The following is a 23,032-nucleotide window of genomic DNA, read 5'->3' as shown; positions in this document are numbered from 1 at the left end:
GGAGAGAGCCTGGCCCATACAACCCCAGATACTGGGGCTGGGCAAGCCAGAGTCTTTCTAGGTCTTTTTAGCAGTGGCCGTCAAGTTGATTCTGATTCACGGTGACCCTGTGTGCATCAGAGTAGAACTATGCTTCATAGGGTTGTCTATGGCTGACTTTTGGGAAGTAGATCGCCAGGCCCTGCTTCTGAGGCATCTCTGGGTGGATTTGAACCTCCAACCTTTTGGTTAGCAGCTGAATACATTAACAGTTTACACTACCCAGGAATGCCTTTCTAGATCTAGGCAGATGAAAACCTACTTTGGCCATTCTTTTAATTGTCATTATGCTATTTTCTAAATGATAGCTCCAGAGACAACCTGGTGGGAAGGGGCCCACTCCTGTAGATGGGTCAAAGCAGAACAGCCTGGCAGGTGAGAGAGCTCTAGGCTGGGATGCAGGAGGAGGTGGGGTCCTGGAGTTCCAGCCCACTCTTCTCAGAGTGATCTCAGCAAGTGACTGCAATACTTGGGGTCTCTTGCTTTCCCATGTGAAAAAGGGAGCAAATGGAAGATCTGTTGTGGGACGTGGGAGGCAAACAGGAGTGCACAACCTCGGAACGAGAAATGTAAGATCTCAGCAACACCTGTTTGCACCATATCTTGGCTGGAATGTCCTAGGGTAATGCACCCAACAGTGACACTTGGGGGCCTGGGCCTCATCCTGCTGCACCCTCTGAAAAGCCGTGTTAGGGCTCAGAGCATCCACAGTAGAGGAGGCAGGTGCAGAAATTGCTTTGGTGGGTCCCCTGCCTCCAGCTCCCCCTCGCCCTCCCACCACCTAGCTTCATGTTGGCTGTTGATAAGTCCTAGGGGCCGCTCTGATGGTGCCTCTCCTGAACCAGGGAAGCTTCATGAAAACTCAAGCTTCAAGAGGGGACCAGCACAGCCTTCTTTTCAGCCAGAATAAGTCTGATTAAGCCCGTTGAGTTCTCTGAGCACCCTAAGAATCCTTTGCATTGGTGCCCTGCTTTATACTCTTACACAGCATCCCTGCATTTTTGGCAAGGGGTGGTTCATAGGGAGGAGCCCTTGGCTCGTGCCAACAGTTAAGTGCTCAACTACTAGCCAAAAGGTTGGCTGTTTGAACCCACCCAGAGGCACCTCGGAAGACAGGCCTGGTAATCCGCTTCCGAAAGGTTGCAGCCTTGAAAACCCTATGGAGCACAGCTCTGCTCTGAGACATATGGATTTGCCATGAGGCGGAGACAACTCGACAGCAACTAACAACAACAACAATTCACAGGGCCAGGGAGGTGCCTGGTCTAAGACAAACCCCTAAGGCCCTTCCTGACTTGGAAATTCTAGAATCTTCCCTACAACACAAGTTCTATTTTACAGAAGAGAAAATCGAGGCTCAGAGGAGTTGGGCTCCCTGACCGAGGTCAAATGGAGAATTCAGGGTAAGCTAGGGCCCAAACTCAGAACTCCAGACTCAGTTCCTCTTCCTTCCAAATACCAACCCCAAACCAAACCCACTGCCTTCGAGTTGATTCCAACTCATAGTGACCCCACAGGACAGAGTAGAGCTGCCCCATAGGGTTTTCAAGGCTGTAAATCTTTATGTAGGCAGACTGCTACCTTTTTCTTCCATGGAGTGGCTAGCGGGTTCGAACTGCCAACCTTTTGGTTAGCAACTGAGTGCTTAACCACTGCACCACCAGGGCTCTCTTCATCCCAAATAAGCCCCCAGCAAAAAGTGCTCACAGTTGAACCTTCTGTACTTTAGAAATGACCTCTAACACCATCTGCTAAGTACATCATCTCCCATATAGTTTCTTCTTCCAACTAACGTTAGACCCAACGTTTAAGCATCTCACAGAACCTGTAGAATCAATATCCGTTTATTGATAGGAAGTGGACAAGCCTTTTTATGACCCAAGATGGCTGACAACACAAAACCCTTACTCTCCAGGCTGACCCCGCAGTAGGTTGGCTGGGACCCCTTTTCTTGTCCTCTGCTTTGGAAACCAGGTCCAGGCAGCACTGATTGCTCTGGTTCTCCCACCCCTTGCTCTTGGGAAAGGAGGCAGCAAAATGTAGTGGCCTGGATGGAGTCCGGGGCCTCTCAATCTCTTCATCTGTAAGGTGGCAACAGGAATTCCTGGTGGCCCAAAGGGTTAAGTGCTCAGCTACTAACCAAAAGGGTTTGAACCCACCCGGGAGCGCCTCAGAAGAAAGGCCTGGTGATCTGCTTCTAAAAGGTCACAGCCGTGAAAACTCTGTGGAGAACAGTTCTACTCTGCAACACACGGAGTCACCGTGAGTCAGAACCGATTCTATGGCAATAGCTTTGGTTTTTCTTTTTTTTTTAAGTGGGGATGATGATGGCGGCACGTCCACCGCAGGGTGGCTGGTGTGAGGGCTACATGAGATAATCCATAAAGGATTCTTGCAATATGGCCTGGAGCCCAGCAAGGGCAGATAGTACAGCCAAAGCCCTAAGGTAGCTGTTGGTGTCTAGGCGAATGGCCACTTTGAGAGCACGTTCTCGGGTCTGATCTGGGCAGGGCTGGGTGGTAGTGGGGGCGGGCCTGCTTGGGTGAGGGCTCAGACTGCCCAGAGACTGTCGAGGATTTGGCCAACGTAACAGAACGTGCAGCCCCTGGGCTCGGGTACCACACCTCACACGTCCTTCTCTATTCTCAGCTGTTCGCTGGAGTGGCTTCTCAGCTGTGTTCCATCAGGGCCCTGGGCTTCTGACTGCTCCTGGGCTAGGTGGATGGTGGCTGCTAAGCCTGCTGCCAGGCTTTCAGAGAGCATCTCAGAACTCTGCCACTCCCTACATCCGTGGTCCTGGGGTTACTCCCTGGGCCACATAAGAAGGTTACGGGCAGGTGACAGCCTGGAACCATGCCTGGATCCCTGGGTCTGAGATTCCTTGGACAGCAGGGGTTAAGGTTGCTTGCTCTTCATGACCTTGTCCTCCCCCAGCCTCCCTGGCTGGAGGAGGAAGCAGTTTTTGCTCAGGATGATTACCCCAGCTGGTTGTGGACTACATTCCCTCTACAAATTCCCTTCTTCCTCAGAATCAGGTTACCGGGGATCAGATGCCAAGCTTTTTCAAAACAGGGACCAATCCTGCACTTCTCAGCACAAAAAGGATGCAGGTTCAACCAAGAGGGCCCTGGATGTGGGGTCAGAAGACCTGGCTTGCCAGTTCCAGCTCTGCCTCTTGCTATTTTGTGCAACCTTGGGCAAACCAACTCACTTCTCTGAGCCTCAATTTCTTAGTCTCCAAAATATGCCTAACAGCAGTAATGGCTGCCGACGTTATATATAGCACTTAATCTGTGCCAGGCACTGTTCTAAGCGCCTCCCATATGCAGCAACAGCCCTATGCAGTATTATGGCAACCTATGTTTTTATGTTTTTACAGATGAGGAAGCCGAGGCACAGAAAGATGGATTAACTTGCCCCAAATCACACAAGTAAGAGACACAGAAGCTGGGTGCAAACCCCTGCACTGCAGTTTACTGGCTGTGTGACCTTGGGCAGCTCACTTATTCTCTCTGAGCCTTGATTTCCTCATCTGTAAAATAAGGTTGGTTATGCCTAACTCATAAAACTATTGAGAGAATGAAATAATAAAATCAGGCATGCAAATGCGGAACACACTCCCTGGCGATAAATGTGGCGGCTGTTAGGAACAGTAACGGTCATGGTAGTGGCTGTGGGTCTCCTGGGGCCTGGGTGTTGGGCTCCGTGGTCTATAGCATTTCTGAGTCCATTTTTGTCTAATTTAATGTAACCCAACCAGAGTGATGAAACCCTGGTAGTGGTTAAGAGTTTGTCTGCTAAGCAAAAGGTTGGCAGTTCAAATCCACCAGGCACTCCTTGAAAGCCCTGTGGGGCAGTTCTACTTCGTCCTATAGGGTTGCTATGAGTCAGAATCAACTTGACAGCAATGGGTTTGGTTTTTGTTTAACCAGAGTGAAGTTCTGGCTTCGTCTATAGACTCAGCTGGCCTGCCAGGGCCCAAAGGCTTGCCGAACCCCTTGGGGAAGCCACACCATGTCTGGGTAAATTGAAGTGTCTACCTGGAAGGTCCGCCTTTTTATGACTGAGGGCGGAGCCAGCCGCACTGAATTGAGGAGAGGCAGCAGCTGAGGAGAAAGACGAGTTGGAAGGCCAGAGGGCAGAGGCCAAAGATCGCAGGTGGTCAGAAGGATGTCGAAAGTCGCCAGGAAGGCAGGGTAGCCAAGATGGATGGGAGGAGAGGAAGAGAGAAAGAGATTAGCGAGCATGAACCATGAGGAGGGGAGGCACGGAGGGGCACTCTCACGAGGTTGCCATTGGCTGGCACAGCTAGCCTCCGGAAGGAGAGGGCACACAGAACAGTGGCCCCTCGGCCTGCCTCTCCTCCAGGTGTCTGCCAGCAAGCCCCATCTGACTGGGAGAGTGGCCCTCCTTGGCTGGGCCGCCTTCCGCAGCCACACTGGGCCCGAGAGCCCCCCTGACCCACGGCCCAACATTGCACTGCCCACCCGCCCACCCGGGTTGGGAGCTGGGGCTGCTGGGCTGAGGACGGCCGACTCGGAGCCTCTGGCTAGGGAGCTGCAGGGCCAGCTAAACTGGCACTTGAAGGCAGGCTGGTGTGTGGCGACCTCTGGGTTCTTTTTTTGGTTGAACAAGAAGGGCTGGTGTCAGCAAATCTGGTGAGGATGGCCAAAGGCCATGCCGAGCCTGGCTCCGGGGGCCCAAGCCCATGAGGGTGTGGCCAGTGTGAGCACAAGCTAAGTTCTACTGAGGCCTCTTGTTCTGGGGCTGGAGGGCTTGGAAAATAGAGGCTGAGCAAAGATGTCTCTGAATGTTCAACCACATATTTTGGGGAGCGGGGAGGAGGCAGGCAACTTGCAATCACATTATCTAATGTGATTTTCATTTCTGGAAATTCTTGCTACTTCCCATCCCTCTGCCCTTTGAAACGGAGCAAGCTGTGGCTTTAGGAAGCAGTTAGAACCCAAGTGAAAACAGATCCCATGTAATCAACCACTTGCTTTTGAAAGCGTTTTAACTCACACCAGGCCCCCGGGCTGGCTGTTAAGAACCAGGGCCACCTGGGCTGAGAACACATCCAGTGACAGTCTTTCCAAGTCAGCTGCCCTCGAAGGCAGGCAGCTCTGCACACAGAGCCCCAGGGACCAACCCCACCCGCCACCGCCAGGGCCCGAGGTGTGCAACGCTGGGCTTCGTGTCCAGGAGGCCTCTCGGCAGAGAGGGGCCCAGAGCTCATCCGGAGCCTACAAACCTTCAGGGTAATTATCTGGTTGGAGCGCAGAGCTGAGACAGTGCTGCTTAGGTGCTCCTGGTTGGGGAGGGGGTGGTGGTGACAGAGACAGGGCAACGGGGGAGAGTGAGTACCTGGAGGCCACAGGCACTGCTCTCCTTTCCCCACCCAGGGGGCTCCACCCCAGCTACCCACCCCTCCCCTCTCCCAACCTACCCTGGGGGTGCTGCTGGCTGGATCCCTTACCAGGCCCTGGAGACAGCCACCATGGCCATGCCTGAAGACCACCTACCCTAGAACCCCCTGCTTTTCTAGTCTCTTCTAAATAGAGGGTGTGGGCTGCTCTTGCCCCACCCATCAGCTGGCACCCCACGTGCACTCTCACCGCCACTAGACTTGTTCCCCAGACTGCCCAGGGAGCTTCTGGTGCCTTCCACCACTGCCTCCTCCTGCTTCTTCTGTTGGGCTGAGGGGTAGAGTGTCCTCCCCGACCCCAAGGATTCGCTCAGGACAGATGACACACGGCCAAAGCGTCTACAGTTGTATTTTTTGTGCCGGGGATGTTGTCTTTCTTTCGGGTAGCATAACAATCCTGTGAGCCCATCGTTCCAAATAAACACAGCTGACCTTCTATTATTGTAGCTGGATCATGCTGGCCGGAACACCAGGGCCCCTGCATCCCTGGAGCACATGCCTTCAACTGGCTGGCTTTGTCTGTGCTGCTGCCGGCACTTGTGCCCCCTGCCCAGGCCCAGCCCGGTCCAGCTCAGCCTTGGCTTCAACCTCAGCCCAGCTTCCCATGTTCCAGGCCCCACCGAGGCCTCTCCCTGGCCCAGGAACCCAGGGTCAGCATCTGGCAAGCTGTCCAGCCTCCTGAGTAGCTGGACAGAGGCTGGACCCTGCTAGCCAGGCCCTCCTGGTGGCCTTCCTGGGTCAGGCTGACTCTGAGTCTGGATCTCTAACTGCTCCTAGGAGCCCCACTGTGCATGTGTATCTGGGCACAAATGAGGCCCAGGACAGAGGAATGGACACCTGAAGATGCCCGTCCTCCCTCCCCTGACTGCTCAGCTCTGAGGCTGCAGAACAACGGGCATTTCTGGTCCCAGCTCACAGGGGCCCCGCCCGAGGAGGCATGTACACCTTTCCCTCCGCCAGCCCCAGAATGGCCCTGCTGAAGGTACACAAGTTTGAGGACCCCTAACAGGATGGCAGCAGTTTTTTGGGCTCTGTAAAAGGAAGGAAAAGGAAGGAGCAGGTGGGGACGGAGGGGTGGAGGGCCATCTCTGCAACCATCCCCCTCCACCCTCTGCCCTGCCTGGAGAAGTGCTGCCTCTTTTCTTAAAGAGGCAAAGTCGAGGCTGTATCACTACCCTTGAATATATATAGTCAGCCCCAATTATCTCCACCATTGAGGTTTGGGCCATCTGAAGCAATGACTAACCCTAAAGTCCCTCCTATTGGAAGGGCAGGCAGCCAGGCACAGACACACAGCCTCAGACACATGCTGGGTGGGTAGGAGGTCAGACACACAGACTTGCCCAAGCCACATGGCCACATGGAGAAGGCGCTGCATGGAGGCCCGCAGCCAGGCACACACCCACAGGCACTCAAGACTGGCTAGGCAGCCCGGCCGCACACAGGCCGGGGAACACAGACACTGAGGCTGGTGGCACACAGCACACATACTGACCCACAAGGCTCGCTCCCAGGGAGACAGCCCAGCCAGCTGTCGGCTAGACAACCCACCACCCCCATGGACACCTCCTGGCTAGTTCTGGATTGCTAAGCCTGCTTCCTCCAAGCTCTGTTAGGTGCTGGGGATCCAGGGAGACGGGGCTGAGCTGGGTGCTGTGCCCCAGGGATGGAGCAAAGGGCCCTGCTCAGTTTCAGGGGTTCACTTACCCGGTGTGGGTACTCTCCACATTGACCCTGCGGAAGAAAGGGAGGGAAGAGGAGGGTGTTAGGCACTTGTTGGCAGGCGGCTGTCTCTCGGGGGCACCCTCAGGACTTACTGACGCATCACACATGCTCATCACCTGCCAGCCCAGCTCTGCTCCTGGTCTGATCTCTCTGAGGCAGGAGAACTAATTCCCTCTCTTGCTCTTGGGTGGCAGCAGGAAGACAACCTCCAGGGCCTGCCTGGAGGTGATCCCACGGAACCTGAGGTAGCGCTCCATCATATACCACTTGCCATGATGGCAGAGGCAGGAGTTATGCTCCAGGCCTTGCTGGAGGTATTTTTCCGGGAAGTTCTATCCTCCGGGTGGGTCCCCTCAATAGCCCTGAACAGGAGCCGCTGGATGGGAACAGTAGACACCTAGGTAGGCTGTGGAAGATTCCTGTCTGAGCTGGGGGTGTCAAGCCCCAGTACCATCTGCTCAGGGGCAAGCCCAGTAGAATCTTTATCAGAAATTTAATGAGACAGAGAAAGTATGAGGACCAAGGTCAGGCCAATGTTATAAACTCACACCTCAAAATCCTAGAGGCTATGGAGGTGGGGTCAGTGGCCACTGTCGGGGTGGCAGAGGCGGGGCAGAGAAAGAGGCTGAAAAGGGCCAGGCTCCAGGTAGTCCCCTCCTCCCCCCAAAAGAGCGTCAACCAGAGGACATCACTCCCATTTCTCTTATACATACACTGTGGCACCACAGTGGGTTTCCCGGAACTAAGGGCTCTGTTGAAAAACACCACTATGAACGCTTTTCTACCTGTTGGGAGGCTGTTCCCTGAAATGGAAATTCTGGAAAACATTCACCTGGCTTACCTTTTCTCCTTTTTGTCCTTGAGGTCCCTACAATGAGATGGAAATGAGAAAGTTAGAAAGCAAAGCTAAGGATGTCACAGCCCAAAGCATCTCCATGGGGAATATTAAGATGAGGTACCAACCGGCTGTCCTCGGGGGCCCATCAGACCCTGTGGGGAAAGAAACACACACAGGTCAGTGGTGGACAGAAGATGGGCCAGATCAGAGGCCCAGGCTGAGAGTGGGGATGCTGTGATAGGACCTGGGGCTTCTAGGTACTTTCTGGAATGCCTGGAATTCTGAGGCTGGTCTTCCAGTGCCTGAGAGATTCAGGGGATGTGGCCTTAGACACCACATCTCAGTCTTCCCTCTGATCAATGTGACCCTTTGTTCACTCTCCCAACAACTATTTTGGGCCCGCTATTTTTTTTTTTTTGATGTACAAGGGCTGCATCTAGGTGTCACGGGGATCCTGCCTTACTCACCCCTGTCTCCTCCCAGAGCCAAGAAACAGACTGTTGAAAGCCCCCACAGAGATATTTGGCACATTTTATTTTCTGTACCCTGTGGCCTCAGTATGAAACCCATTGAGGCTGAGGGGCTTCTGGGACATGGGAAGCTGGGGTAGTGGTTCAGACATTGAGTGTTTTGGAGAAACCTTCAGCAGAGGAGAGGATGTAGGAAGTTGTCAACTTAAGCTGTGCTCTGGGCTCCTAAGAGGAATATGCAGGGCCTTGGGGCTTCCTTCAAGGCTCCCTCCAAACCCACTGCTGTCAAGTCAATTCCGACTCATAGCGACCCTATAGGACAGAGTAGAATTGTCCCACAGAGTTTCCAAGGAGTGCCTGGCGGATGTGAACTGCTGACCTCTTGGTTAGCAGCTGTAGTACTTAACCACTAAGCCACCAGGGTTCCCTGGGCGGTGCAAATGGTCTGTGTTCAACTACTAACCTAAAAGTTGATGGTTCAAACCCACCCCGTGGTGAGCAGAAAGACAGGCCAGGTGATCTGCTGCCATAAAGACTGCAGCCAAGAAAACCTTACGGAGCAATTCTCTGTAAAACATGGGATCACCATGAGTCAGAATAGACTAGAAAGCAATAGGTTTGGTTTGGGGCTTCCTTCAAGGTTGTCCTATCAAGTTTCCAGGGCTAAGAAAGGAGCCTGGGGTTCACGTAGCCTCTTGTTCTCTGAGGACACAGGGTCTGGCCATTTCTCTCAGGAGCCTGACCTCCGAGGCTGGTGTTGGGAAGGCCAAAAGAACCTCACGTCATGGTTGGTTTGGAGGAAAGAGGGAAAGGACAAAGAGTGACGGTTTTTAGTAACTGCTCAGAGGCAGGCTCTTTAGGCGTGTGTCAATCTCACCTCTCGTGTAGCTGCATGAGGAAGGTGCTCACATTGGCTCTGTCTCCCAGATGAGGTGAGGTGACCTGGCCCTGCACCCAGCGAGTGGCCACAACTGGGATGTGAACCCAGGTTTGTCTGACCACTAAGGCCCAGCTGTTTCTACCCATCATGCTCTGAGCTAGGCTGGACATCAGGGGGCTGGGCTTTTAGACTTGTTCTACCACTAACTCCTGGACAAGCAGCCCCCACCTGGCTGTCCTGAGGTCCCTTCCAGCAGCCACCTGCTGGGTCAGTCTCTTTGGGGCCATAAGAGCTCAGAATCCCATGGGCAGATTCCATCTGGGTGGACTGTTCTTGGGATGCTGAGAGGTGGGAGCAGTGCCTCTCGCTTGCTCCTGACTTGCCAACTGGACCAACCTCCAAACTGGCCAATTCCCAGAAGTTCGTCAGGAGGGGACAAATGGCCTTTGGGACAATCCGTGGCACCCCAGCCCACCTGTTTGATGGAGGGTTTAGTGTTCAAGTGAGCAGAACATGGTTTACTGACAGGGAACCAGGTGACCAGATACAGGGGACCAAGCCATCCACTCTCAGGATGGAGAAAGGAGTGTGATGGAAGAGCAGAGGGCAAGGGGCTGAGAAAAGTAACACCAAGGCTTTAGGATACAAAGACTTGGAGGATTGAGTGCCAAGTGATGGCCCATGGGACAATCGTGGTCCCTTAGAGGTATTTTGTTTGCCCCACGCAGTTTCTTATTTTTAAAATTTCGATTAATTGTCAACATTTAAGAGCAAGGAGAGTGGAAATAAAATTATGGAGCTCAAGCTTCTCTTAAATATTTCAAGATCAATCACACGTGGTGCCCAGGGACTCTCACTGAGTAGTGTGGCCCCTGTAAGGCAGACCCATGCCACAGGCCCTCAATTATCTACCACCCCACCAACAGCTGAGGGTCGCCTGTGCATTCACTACTCTCGTCCCAACACCACCTGATGAGGTGGGTTTTATTTTTATCCTCCTTTTTTAGATGAGGGATGTTATAGATTGAATTGTGTCTCCCCAAAATGTGTGTCAACTTGGCTAGGCCATAATTTCCAGTATTGCGTGGTTGTTCACCGTTTTGTGATCTGATGTGATTATCCTATGTGTTATAAACCCTAACCTCTATGATGTTAATGAGGCAGGATTAGAAGCAGTTATGTTAATGAGGCAGGGCTCAGTCTACAGGATTATTTTGTATCTTGAGTTAATCTCTTTTAAGATCTAAAAGAGAGATGTGAGCAGAGAGGAGAAGGACCTCATATCACCAAGAAAGAAGAGCCAGGAGTGGAGTGCATCCTTTGGGCTCACAGTCCCTGTGCTGAGAAGCTCCTAGACCAGGGCAAGATTGATGACAAGGGCTTTCTCACAAAACCAAGAGAGAGAGAAGCCTTCCCCTGGCGCCCTAGTTTGGACTTCTAGCCTCCGAGGCTGTGAGAGAATAAATTTCTGTTTGTTAAAGCCACCCACTAGCAGTATTTCTGTTACAGAAGCACTAGGTAACTAAGACAAGAGACTAATAAGCACAAGTCTGTGGGTGGTGGTGTGAATTTGAATTCAGAGTCTAGGCTTTCCTTTACAGCACCTGTATGGCTCCCTTGGCAGCTGAGGTTGGCACTCCCGACCTTGCCCAACCCTCCTGATTTTACAGAACGCTTTATTTTCTCCTTACGTCAGGCCCTTGAGGTAGGGCACAGGGCACAGGTGAGCCCCTTTTGACAAGTAATGACACAGGTAAAGTGCAAGAGTGGGAGACCCAGGCCCCAGTGTCAGACGCCCAGCAGAGGGGAAACCATTTGGGGAGATGGACAGCTGATATGCAGGCCACGAGAATTAGGTTAAACAGCAGTGTGGAATTAATAGCTCCTGGGTCCCCGTGCCTCGCCAAACAGGAGTCTAATGGCTCTGTAGCCTGTCAGATTTTGATGGATGACGATGAGGCCGACAGGACATCTATCATGCTGACGCGGGCTCATGGGAGAGGGGATGGCCCACCTTTTCCTCTGAGTTAGCTGGGGCCCCTGAACAGACAAGGAAGGCTCAGGGGCGTAAGTGGCATGGGGTACAGGGATGGTGTGCCCAGAGTGAGGACAGGAAGAGAACTGCGTAGAAGCGTTCCTTTCCTGCAAGACAAAGGGCCCTTGCAGCAGAGAAGTGGTGTAGTAGAGTGGTAGAACCCCATCCCATAGATTTGAATCCTAGCTGTTATTTAGAGCTCGTGAGGCATCGGGCAATCAGCTTAAACACTCTGCCTTGTTTCCGCTTTTGCAAAAGGGAGATAATAATCTGTTAACGGTAGAACTTCTAGACTAAGAAAGACTAGGAAGAAAACCCTGGCGATCTACTTACGAAGAATCGGTCAATGAAAACCTACGGATCACGATGGTCTGATCCCATTGTACACAGGACGACCATAAGTCAGGGCCGACTCAATAGCAGCTAACAACAGCAACAAGGAGGGTTACAGGGCAGTGCCTGGTTAATGGCTGTGATTATTCCTGGAGCACCGCAGGCAGCCTTGGGGGAGAGGTCGGCTCCCAAGAAGGGGAAGGAGGCAGGAGGCTGAGGCGGGGCTAAGGGGTCAGCATCCCAACCTCCTGGCCTCTATAACAATGGCACCACGGAAGTTTCATCGTTGCCATTATTTCATGCATGGACACAACATCCTTCAGAACAGGGTAAGGGCAGCAAGAAATGCCTTTGCAGTCAAGGCCGCTGTGATGTAGTGAAAGCGTGCTGGGAGACCGGGATTCCAAAGCCGGCTCTTCCGCCTGCTACTCCCAGTGTCTCACTGCTCCTTAAGGACTTTCCTGCCTCGGGACCTTTTAACATGCTGTTGTCCCAACCTAAAATGTTCTTCCCCTACCCCTTTTTTTTACTTTCCCTTGTTTAAATCCTCATCCTTCAGGCTCCAGTTCAAAAGTCTCTTTCTCAAGAAACTCATCTCTGACCCTCAGCCAGAGGCGAGCTGGTTATCCTGAGGCTCCTCAGGGCACCCTACAATACCTTTTTGTAGTACTTATTGCAAAGGCAATTTGTTAATTATGTGTGTGACTATTTCAATGTATGTCTTCCCCATGAGACTGTGAGCTGCAAGATGGCAAGGACAGCATCTGCCTTGTTCTGCCTGTATCCCTAGCACCTGGCACAGGTGCCCAGCACATTTTAGACACTTGATAAAAAATGGGTTAAAGGAAGGAAGGAAGGAGGCAGGGAGGCATGGAAGGAAAGAAAGGAACAAGGAGGGAGGGAGTCAAGAAGGTGTAGAGGGAAGGAAATTGAGAACTGGGATTGAATCCTGTGTTGGCCACTCACTAGCTGTGTGATTTCAGGCAAGCTACTTAGAAGTACAGCCAGGATGCCTCTTAGAAGTGAGGATGACGAGACTTTCTTTGTCTCACATACTTGGGACATGTCATCAGGGGGGACCAGTCCCTGGAGAAGGACACCATGCTTGGTAAAGTAGAGGGTCAGCAAAAAGAAGGAAAAAAGAGGAAGACCCTCATGAGTTGGACTGACACAGTGGTTGCAACAATGGGCTCAAGCATAACAACAATTATGATGATGGCACAGGACCGGGCTGTGTTTCATTCTGTTGTACACGGGGTCACTATGAGTCGGAACCGACTGGATGGCACCTAACAACAACAACTTAGACTCTCTGAGCCTCAGTTTCCCCAGCTGTCAAAAGGGAATACTACCAGGGCCTGGAGAACAGGGTTGTGCTGAGGATTAAATGAGATCATACATGCAAAGTACCTAGTCAACACCTGCCACGTAGAAGCTAGCCCTGCCCTCACCTGCTATGGAACCCTTTGCAGCTTGGCTCCCCCGTCTGAGCCTCAGCCTGTCCATTTCATGCAGATCCAGCTATCACTTATTGACGGTTTCTACATGGCAGGTGTTGGGCTAAGTACTTTACATGTATGCTTTCATTTAATCCTCAGCATAACCCTGTGCTCCAGGTCCTAGTAGTATTCCTTTTTGACTGCTGGGGAAACTGAGGCTCGGAGAGTCTAAATTGTTGTTGTCAGGTGCCATTGAGTTGGTTCTGCCTCAGTGACCCTATACACAACAGAATGAAACACTGCCTGGTCCTATGCCATCCTCACAATCGTTGTTATGCTTGAGCCCACTGTTGCAGCCACTGTGTCAATCCATCTCATCGAGGGTGTTTCTAGGGGTACAGCCTGAAGCCCAGCTGGTGCAGTGGTTAAGAGCTCCACTGGTAACCAAAAGGTTGGCAGTTCGAATCCACCAGCCACTCCTTGGAAACCCTATAGGGCAGTTCTACTCTGCCTATAGGGTCGCTATGAATGGGGTTCGACTCAATGGCAATGGGTTTCGTTAGGTTTTAGGGCTATAGCCCAGGTCTCTCAGCCCTCATGCCTCTTTCTCCTTTTCCATCCACATTATCCACCTCCCTCAGCTGGCAGGGCTCTGGCATCCGGCATCCTGCTAGCATCCCATGGTGAGTCGAGAGCATCTTCCCATCAGCACTTGGGGCAGCGCTTAGGGCATGGCTCCTGCCAAACTCCACAGGGCAGGGAGAAGGGGAAGCCTGCCATGTTGCTCTCACCATTCAGTGACAAAGTCCAAATCCAATTGCCGCCCCTGTGGAACTGGAGCTTTCACTCACAATGTAGGGGTGACCTGGGACACGGGAGGCAGGACAGTGTTCCAGTCCAGGGCTGGCCCACTGGCCCCTAATGACCCATCGGTCCCTTCTGAGAACTGGTCTCCCTCACCCTGGAGTGGGAGGCTCCTGATAGGGGAGCGGAGGAGGCCTTTCCCTTCTGGAAGGGGCGGCTTGGGGACTGTGGAGGGAGAAACCCCCTCTCTCCCAAAAAAAAAAAAAAAAAACTCGGCAGAAGGTAAGGGGCACGGAGGAAGGCAGAGCAAATGTCTGTTTTCCCAACGTGTCCAGCGGGGCCAGGACTGCCTGAAGTGTGGGTGGGAGAGCTCCTTGCGGTCGGGAACCCCCAGTGGCTGTAAGGCCTTGAGGGGGAGGCTGAGGAGGCATGGTGTCTCCTGACAGAAGGGCACCCTCTGCCCCCAGGGTGAGCACTGACTGCAAGCTGGTCCCCGACAGCACGGGTGAACGGCAGTTTGGGAGTGCTGGGTTGGCCACTAGCCTTGGTGTGGCACTGTCCAGGTCTGGCCTCTCTCTGGGCCTTCCTTTCCTCTGTTTCCCAATGGAGAAGCCCCTGCCTGTGCTCATGTGAGGATCTAGTGGGGTGCGGGTGTACACAGCTGGGGGTGTGACCCCGAGGGGCAGTCCCTCCACTGGTCACTGTGAGGCCCTGGCTGGGTGGTGCTTGGCTGTGGTCCAGGAGGGCCCGGTGGACCCCTACCTGTTCCCCGAAAGGCAGGAAAGCTGGGGTCTTACCATCTCCCCTTTAGGTCCTGGGTGGCCCTGAAAGAGAAGAAAATAAGTGCCAGGTAAGCGTCATCTGCACCTAGAAGCCCCCGGCTCATCCTCTGCCCTGCCCCGTTGTTCCTCCTCTCATCACTGCTTGCCCTATTTGTTCCTTTCTTTCCTTTTTCATGCGTTTTCTCACTCACCTGCCCATCTGGCCAGTCCTTACCCCTCCGATTCTTATCACAGTCATCCTTTACTGCCCTTTGCTGGCCTTGCTAGCAGCTGCCTGTCCTTCAGAGAGCAGAGGCAGGAAGGGTGGTCCCTCTGGACCCCACCCGTCCCATCCACATCCAGGATAGCTTCAAGGGAAGCCTGGTTCTGTGAAGTGAGTGGAAATAAACACCAGAGTCCTCTAGGATGCTGCGTAGCTTGCTGGCCTGCAGCGAGTGTGTGTGTGTCTGTGTGTGTGTGTGACTTGGGGGCAGCCTGGTCCCTCATCCTGGGGAGAGGTGAGAGGGTGGGCTGGGCCAATGGCAAGGTATCGCATCCACCCAATACCTTCACTGGCAGGGGGAGGGTATCAGAAGGCTTTGGAGCGGTCACACTCTCCTTTGGCTTACTCCTTCCCAGGGGTGGGGAAGGGGTCTCCTTTTCCCCAGTAAACATTTGTGTCAGGGGACTAAGAAGGATTAAGACAGACAAAGAGAGCTGTTAAGGAAGGGAAGAGCAGTCTCCATGTGAACTTGAGTATGAGGGGCCTCAACTAGGGAGGGAGATGGTGAGGAGAATGGGAGACACAGGACGTGCCTTGGGGGTGCTGGGAGGAAGGGCTGACTGGGAATGAGAGTCTAGGCTCTTTCTAGAACTAGCTGGTAGAGTTACCCACCTCTCTACTTTCTCTGGGGCCTCCTTGACTTACTCCCTATCTTAGCCCCTTCCAGGAGAACCCAGAATCACCAAATTCTAGAGATGGCTGTTGCTTCAGACACTGGGAGCCCAACTTGGAGGCTGTGGGCTTGTGCCTGGGAAAGCCCACGGGGGCTGGGGGCCACTCACTCAAAAAGTATCTCTGGAATAAAAAGCCCTTCTGCCCCTTCCCATGGGTGGCAACTCTCTGCCCCGGGACAGGAGATTTCATTCTATCAAGCTCTTCCCAAGGAGTCAGAGTCTTGCAGAAGGACCAAGAGACCTAGGGTAAGCGGCCTGCACCCACTGAGGGGAGGAGCCCCCAGCCTGAGAGAGGGTCCACTTACCGGTTTGCCGTCTAACCCAATGGGACCCTGAAACAGAAAGAAGACAGATATAAAGACCAAGTATCACAGGACTCCTGCCAAGGAGACATCTGGGCAGGGGTGAAGAGCACATGTTCTGGACTTCAATGAGTAGGGGTTCAAGCCCTTATTTATCCACTTGCTGGTTATGTGGTTGTGGGTAAGTCTAAGTCTCAATTTCCCATCCTAAAATGGGGATGAGAATGACAGGACCTTCCAGAAGGGTCCTTGTGAAGAGTAAGTGAACTGCTGCATGCAGGCTCCATGGCACAGGGGAGAACCCAGTGGGCAGCAGTCACTATGGATACCAAAGACCCAAGTGGAGAAAACCAGGGATTGGCCAGCATTGAGGCCTGGGGAAAAAGAGAACTAGCTGCTCACTCTGGCCTGCCTCTTAGAACCCATCTTAGGCCCCGTTCAAAAAACTAAACCCAACCCACTGTTGTTGAATCAAAAGGTAGGCAGTTCAAATACGCCAGCCACTCCTTGGAAACCCTATAGGGCCGTTCTACTCTATCCTATAGGGCTGCTATGAGTAGGCCCCTCAGGCAGGGATTAAAGGGCACCCAGATGGCCACCCCATTGCCTTCTCCATGGCTTGGATCTCGCTCTCAAAGCCAGGTTGTGGGTGGCTTCCTTGCCCTGCCTCGTCTGTTCCACATGCTGGTGTCATGCTGGCCTTTATCAGCCTGTGACTTCACTTCACATCGCCTAAAAGGCTGTGTGATTCCTGCCCCAATGCCCGTTTATCTGGATATGTATTTTCTTGGCTTCTCTAGCGCCATTAGCCAAGTACTCTCCTTTGCTCTCCACGGAAGGCTGCAGAACAGGGCCGTTAGTGACTTGGGTTTGGAAGGGAAAGGCTAGCTTCAGGGCTGGCCTTGGATGAAGTTTAACCCAACCAGGCCCACAGACTGCCTGGAACACAGCTAGACTGTGTCCTCCCCACTTACCGGAAATCCAGGAAAACCTCGTGTACCCGGCTGGCCCTGAAAAGAACCGGAGAAGAGTGAGGATGAGTGGGGAGACGATGAAGTTAATCTTTAGTTCCCTGGTTCCTCACTGCTCCCAGAGGGTCCGTGGTTTCCCTCGGGAGATACCACAGTGAGCTAGTGGGAGGCGGAAAGATAGAAATGGAACATTGATGGGAATTCCCCTTCAGTGTCTGGGGGTGGAAAGGAAAAAGGAAAAGGCCAGTGTCCTTTGGATCTTCCAAGGAAGTAGCCCCTGGAGAGCACCCCACTGCTGGGGACAATCTGAACCTCAGCATGTAAACAGACGGGAGAGCAAGGACAGGCACTCAGCCCCCAGCACGCCCAACTCCTGCCTGGGACCCTCTAAGCCCTTTTTATTTACACATTAATTGTTGCTCCCAGCCACTTATCTAAGGATGGTTGGACATCAGCAGAGCTGAACCTCAGCCTAGCATCTGACCTTGAAATGGGTTTTTTCGGCTGGAGGAGGTCAGATTGCTCACTTTCCTCCTACCCTGGTGGGCAGACTTCTCTGATCAGTTGGGAAATCTCTGGATTCCCCCAATCTTTGTGGGATGCAGAGCAACTCAGGCCCATTTTCCTGGAGGTACAGAATGCAATACATAGCTACTGAGGCTGGAGACAAGAAGCAGGCCCACTGGTCACAGCTCAGCAGTTTATGGTCAAGACCCAGGACAAAAGCAATGTGCTGAGGTCAGAAGCAGCAGGAGGCTGTGAAGATCCAGGCCAAGGAGGACTGGCTAGGAGGTCAAGGGCAACAGAGATCTAAGATATGTGATTTACATCACTTCTCAAGCAGCAGCAAGGGCTCCCTTCTACTCACATATCATTCAAGGCCACTCTCAATCTCGTCTGCACCAACCATTTTAGCTTCCATTCCTGACTCATCTTTCTACCCATGCTTTGCTTAGGCACACTGGTCCCTCAACTGCCTCTCCCTGGACACTTTCCACATGTCCAGCTCTAGTCTTGGAGTCTCCCCTTGGCTGAGAGGGCCACAATCTCTTCATGAGCAAGGGCTTTAGAGTCTGGCAGATTGACTCTAATTCTGGCTCCACCAATGATGGCTGTGTGACTCTGAGCAAGTGTTTCAACCTCTCTGGGCCTCAGTTTCCTCATCTGTATAATGGGCATACCAGTATAACCTCATAGGGTCATTGAATTACATTCAATTACAGTTGTAAAGCTAGGGACAGTGACGGTTCAGTGGTAGAATTTTTACCTTCCATGTGGGAGACACGGGTTCGTTTCCCAGCCAATATGCCTCATGTGCCTCCACCACCCAGATGTCAGTGGAGGCATGTGTGTTGCTATGATGCTGAACAGATGTCAGTGGAGCTTCCAGACTAAGAAGAAAGACCCAGATTTTTCTTAAAAATCAGCCTATGAAAACCCTAAGAGCCATAATGGTCTGATCCCGTTGTGCACTGGGTCTCTATGAGTCTGGGGTTAACAACAACAAACATTTGTAAAGTGTATTGCTTGGCACCCTGTAAGTATTACAAAAGTGGTAGCTCCCATCATCAGACGTTTGTTAAATTGAACTAAAAAAATAAAACAATGTTGCCTTTGTGCCCAGTCTCAGGATCGATGGCAGAGTTTTAGAATCAGATCCTATCCAAAGAAAAATCATCTGTATCTACCAGGTGTGACCCTGACACATCTCTTGGCTGCTCAGGTCTTCCTTGAAGCCATGGACATGAGTGCCCAGAGCCCTCTGCTCAGGGTGCATGCCAGCCCCTCTGGCTGGGTAGGATGGGGTCCCTGCCATTAGGGTGGGGGCACTGGCCACACCGGGAAGAAGCTGGAGTCTGCTGCTGGCTCCAGCCGGGTTTGTGGCAGGCGGCCAAAAGGGCAAAAGGGAGGAGTGCCACTCGAATATCAGAAGGGCCTGGGGCTTCTCTCCTCTCAAGGATAAGTGATGCTAAGAATAGCACTAAGGAGAAAACCCAGAAACCGTGCAGTGTAGCCTCTGAAACCTCTCCGTGTAAACTCTGGATTGCTCTGAACACTGAGAGGCCTGGAGGAAAGGTCGAGAGAAGAAGATTAGAAAAAATATCCTCAAGTCCTGCTCCGGACAGTGTTTACATGGCAGGAATAATAACCACGCGGTTTTCTAATTACAGAGCCTGCCCGGTAGCAGGACGCATCTCTCCAACCCAGGGCCAAATCCGGCGCTAAGCAGGGCGTTTTCAGGGATCTTGGGGAGAATGCCATCGCTGACCAAATGGAAACTGGGACTCTGCTTCCTGGAGAGGCTGGGGAGGCTTGGAAATGGATTTTAATTGACCTCTCTTCAATTGCATGGTGCAGTTGAACATCTTTTCCTACATTGATTGGCTGGCCCTATTTATTTGTGAACTGCATGTATTTTTTTTTTTTTTAATTTTTATTGTGCTTTAAGTGAAAGTTTACAAATCAAGTCAGTCTCTCATACAAAAATTTATATACACCTTTACTATGTACTCCTAGTTGCTCTCCCCCTAATGAGACAGCACACTCCTCTCCACCCTATATTCCATTCACCCAGCTTCCGTCCCCCTCTGTCTTCTCATCTCCTCTCCAGACAGGCCTTGCCCACATAGTCTCATGTGTCTACTTGAGCCGCGAAGCTCACTCCTCACCAGTATCATTTTCTATCTTATAGTCCAGTCTGAAGAGTTGGCTTTGGGAATGGTTCCAGTCTTGGGCTAAGAGAAGGTCTGGGGACCATGACTTCTGGGGTCTTTCTAGTCTCAGACCATTAAGTCTGGTCTTTTTACGAGAATCTGCTCTCCTGCTCCCTCAGGGATTCTCTGTTATGCTCCCTGTCAGGATGCCTGTACTCTTAACCAGTATTTTCTACTAGGTGGTTTGTCTCTTTCTTACTGATTTGAGTAAGGCTCTTTGTTAAGAAAAATAACTCTTTGACAGTCACATGTTGCAAATCTTTCTAAGTTGGCATCTGTCTTTGATTTTGTTTATGGTATGATTTCTGCCATATGGAAGTTTTATGTCTATGTAGACCAACTTGTCAATCTTTTCTTATGGCTTCTGGGTTTTGTGTCTTGTTTCAAAGGGCCTCCCCCAGTTTAGAGTTATAAAACTTTCACTAATTTTTTTGTCCTTGTGCTTTCATAGTTCCATGGTTTATATCTGAATATTTTATTCATTTGCAATTTACTCTGATATAATGAGTGAGGTCGAAATTTTATTTTTTAAAGCTTTTTCTTACTTGACCTTTTTCTAAACGGCTAGTCAGCTGACCCAGCATCATTTCCTCAACAACCCATCTTTCTTTTCCTTTTGTGAAATGAAGCCCTTATCATTCATATATCAAATTCCCATGTGCATTTGGCTGTATTTCTGGCCTCTCTGTTCTGTTCCATTGGTTTGTTTGTTGTAATCGCATTATTCCTATAATACCCACTACTCTATTTCTCAGAATTTTCCATTCTTATAAGCTTCTTTTTGTTTTCAAATAAAATTTAATATTATTTTGTCAAACTCCCAACCCTACAGAAAATTCACTGGGATTAAGAGCACATTAAATTTGTAGAGTACAGATTTTTTTTTTTGCAGATTAATTTATGGATTTATTACTTCTTCCTACATCAGAGCAAGAGAAATAAACTTTACATTGATCTCTGAAACCTTCCTTAATTCAAGGCCTGGGTAGCAAGAGAGTCAAGTGGATCCGCACTTTCTAGAAGCGGACCCTATGTCTACCCCTCCCTGACTTCCCAACAGGACCCCCTACCTGCAACCTGTGTGGGGTGAAGCAACATGGATAGAGGTAAGTTCTGGTTGGGAAGAACCAACTAGGAGGTTTCCCTTCCTCTTACTGACTCCTGAAAGAGGTCTATCATGTGTCTGTCCACAGCCTGCCCTTCTCTTGCCTCCCCATCTCCAAGCCAGGGCTGACCATCTTTCAAACGAGACTCTGTGTTGGCAAATGTTTAGCCTCTGGCTGCAAGTAGGGAGGATGAAAGAGAAGAGCTCTGCTTTGTATAGCATTTGCCAATTTCTGTGGTGTAAACACCCCCATCACGGCTGATTTCAAGCTACCAACGTGATGTCACCAAACACAGAGTTGGCAGGATATGTGCACAATCCGCTCCCATGAGACAGAATGAGCCATCCACTCACCTGGCACTCTTACTTTCCAAACACCATGCACTCCTACTTTCCAGCAACAAGTGGGCATTGCTACTCAGACGTGGCAAAGACATCGTAAACTCATCACATTCAAATTAAACTCCTCTCCCCTGGCAAAATCTTCCTTCTGGGGCAGGGCACCACCGTCCACCTTGTTACTCAAGGCAGAAATGCGGGGCTGTCTTGAAAGCCTCCCTTTCCCCAGACCCTCATTTTATCATCCTGTCAATTTAAAGTCCAAAATATTTTGCCAGTCCATCTCTTCCATCAATCCCCACGGACTCTGCTCCTGTCCAGGCCTTGATTACTGCAAGTCTCCCCACCTGTAGTCTCTTCTAAACCATCTCCCCGTGGGAAGGTGTCATGGATTGAATTGTGTCCCCCCAAAATATCTGTCAACTTGGCTAGATCATGATTCCCAGTATTGTGTGACTGTCCACCATTTTGCCTTCTGATGTGATTTTCCCATGTGCTGTAAATCCTACCTCTATGTTAATGAAATGGGATTAACGGTATTTACGTAGACTCAATCTACAAGATTAATCTGCAATTTAAGCCAATCTCTTTTGAGATATAAAAGAGAGAAGGGAGGAGAGACAGGGGGACCTCATACCACCAGGAAAGTAGTGCTGGAGTGCGTCCTTTGGACTCAGGGTTCCTGTGCTGAGAAGCTCCTAGTCCAGGGGAAGACTGATGACAAGGGCCTTCCTCCAGAGCCGATGGAGAAAGAGAGCCTTCCCCTGTAGCTGATGCCCTGAATTTGGAATTCTAGCCTACCGGGCTGTGAGAGAATAAAGTTCTGTTTGTTTAAAGCCATCCACTTGTGGTATTTCTGTTACAGCAGCACTAGATGACTAAGAGGCAGAGGATCAGGTGATCTTTTAAAAAGGCAAATCTGATTGTGTCACTCTTGGTTTAACACAACTCAAGGGCTCTCCACTGCCCTCAGGATAAAGTCCCACTCCTGCGCATCTTGGACGAGGTCCTTCATGAGCAGACCCTTGCTTACTGCCAACCTTACCTCTCACCCACCTCACCCATGCTTTGCTCCAGAAAGGAAGTCTCCTTTCTCCAATAGTTTACAAGTGTCCCTCCTGCCTTAAGTCCTCCTTGTTCCTCCAGGCCTGACACCTGGGTAACCTCTACTCGCCCTTCCCTGCCTGTCCCCCCAGCCCCAAGTCAGGTGCCTCCTCTGTGTCCCCTCAGCTCCCTAAATGCCCCCATCCTAACATTACTGTCTGCGTTGTAATTGCTTATGTAATTGCTGGTCCCGTCCCCCACTAGACTGTGAGCCTGGAGGGGCAAGAACACCTCTGTTGGGTTTTCATTGCCTACCTAGCACCTAGCTTGTAGTAGGTACCTAACAAATATTAATGGAATGAATAAATGAAGCAACATTCAACAGGTTTATCTCCCTGGCATGGGGTGATCTTTGTGGATGAGGCTTCCTGCTGGCCCCTGGAGAGAAGCTAGGGTCTCAGGGAGGGAACGGGCCCCATGGAGGTGGAGGCATTTCCTAGTCTGGCAGATGACCTTTCCAGCCAGTGTCTTGGGGTCCCAGCCTAATGGGATTCCCTAAAAAGTCAACACATCCAGACACACTGCTCCAGCATCTTGCCTCATTGGGATGTGAACCACTGTCCTTCAAAGAGGCTGGGATGGCTTCCGCTTTTGCTGAATCATTTTTCAAGCTCCAAGAGAGAAGGCAGGTGGCCTCTGAACACAGCCAGACTGCTCTGATTAGCAGCGTTTATTCCGGCCCTTCCGGCCTAAGTGGGCAGCCACATGTTCCCCATTATCCCAGCTGCCCAGGGCTGGCGCCACTTGACCCCTTCCCCTAATGACAAACGGCTCCTTTGTCCTCCATGTCC

General features: G+C 51.5%; 1 protein-coding gene across 1 annotated transcript in view; it reads right to left on the bottom strand.

Moving 5' to 3' along the window:
- The window catches only part of COL13A1 (collagen type XIII alpha 1 chain), a 95,978-nt gene that overhangs the window by 60,967 nt on the left and 11,979 nt on the right, over positions 1-23,032 (bottom strand). The window contains exons 5-10 of the mRNA XM_064269655.1: positions 16,983-17,018; positions 16,012-16,038; positions 14,786-14,812; positions 8,153-8,179; positions 8,031-8,057; positions 7,172-7,198 (exon numbers count right to left, since the gene is read on the bottom strand). Of these exons, the coding sequence (XP_064125725.1) occupies positions 7,172-7,198; positions 8,031-8,057; positions 8,153-8,179; positions 14,786-14,812; positions 16,012-16,038; positions 16,983-17,018 (171 nt within the window). The remainder of the gene's footprint in view (positions 1-7,171; positions 7,199-8,030; positions 8,058-8,152; positions 8,180-14,785; positions 14,813-16,011; positions 16,039-16,982; positions 17,019-23,032) is intronic.

The sequence above is a fragment of the Loxodonta africana genome, chromosome 16, assembly GCF_030014295.1.
Source record: "Loxodonta africana isolate mLoxAfr1 chromosome 16, mLoxAfr1.hap2, whole genome shotgun sequence".
Lineage (NCBI taxonomy): Eukaryota > Metazoa > Chordata > Mammalia > Proboscidea > Elephantidae > Loxodonta > Loxodonta africana.
Note: the sequence above shows the minus strand (reverse complement) of the source record. Positions and strands in the feature narration are given on the sequence as shown.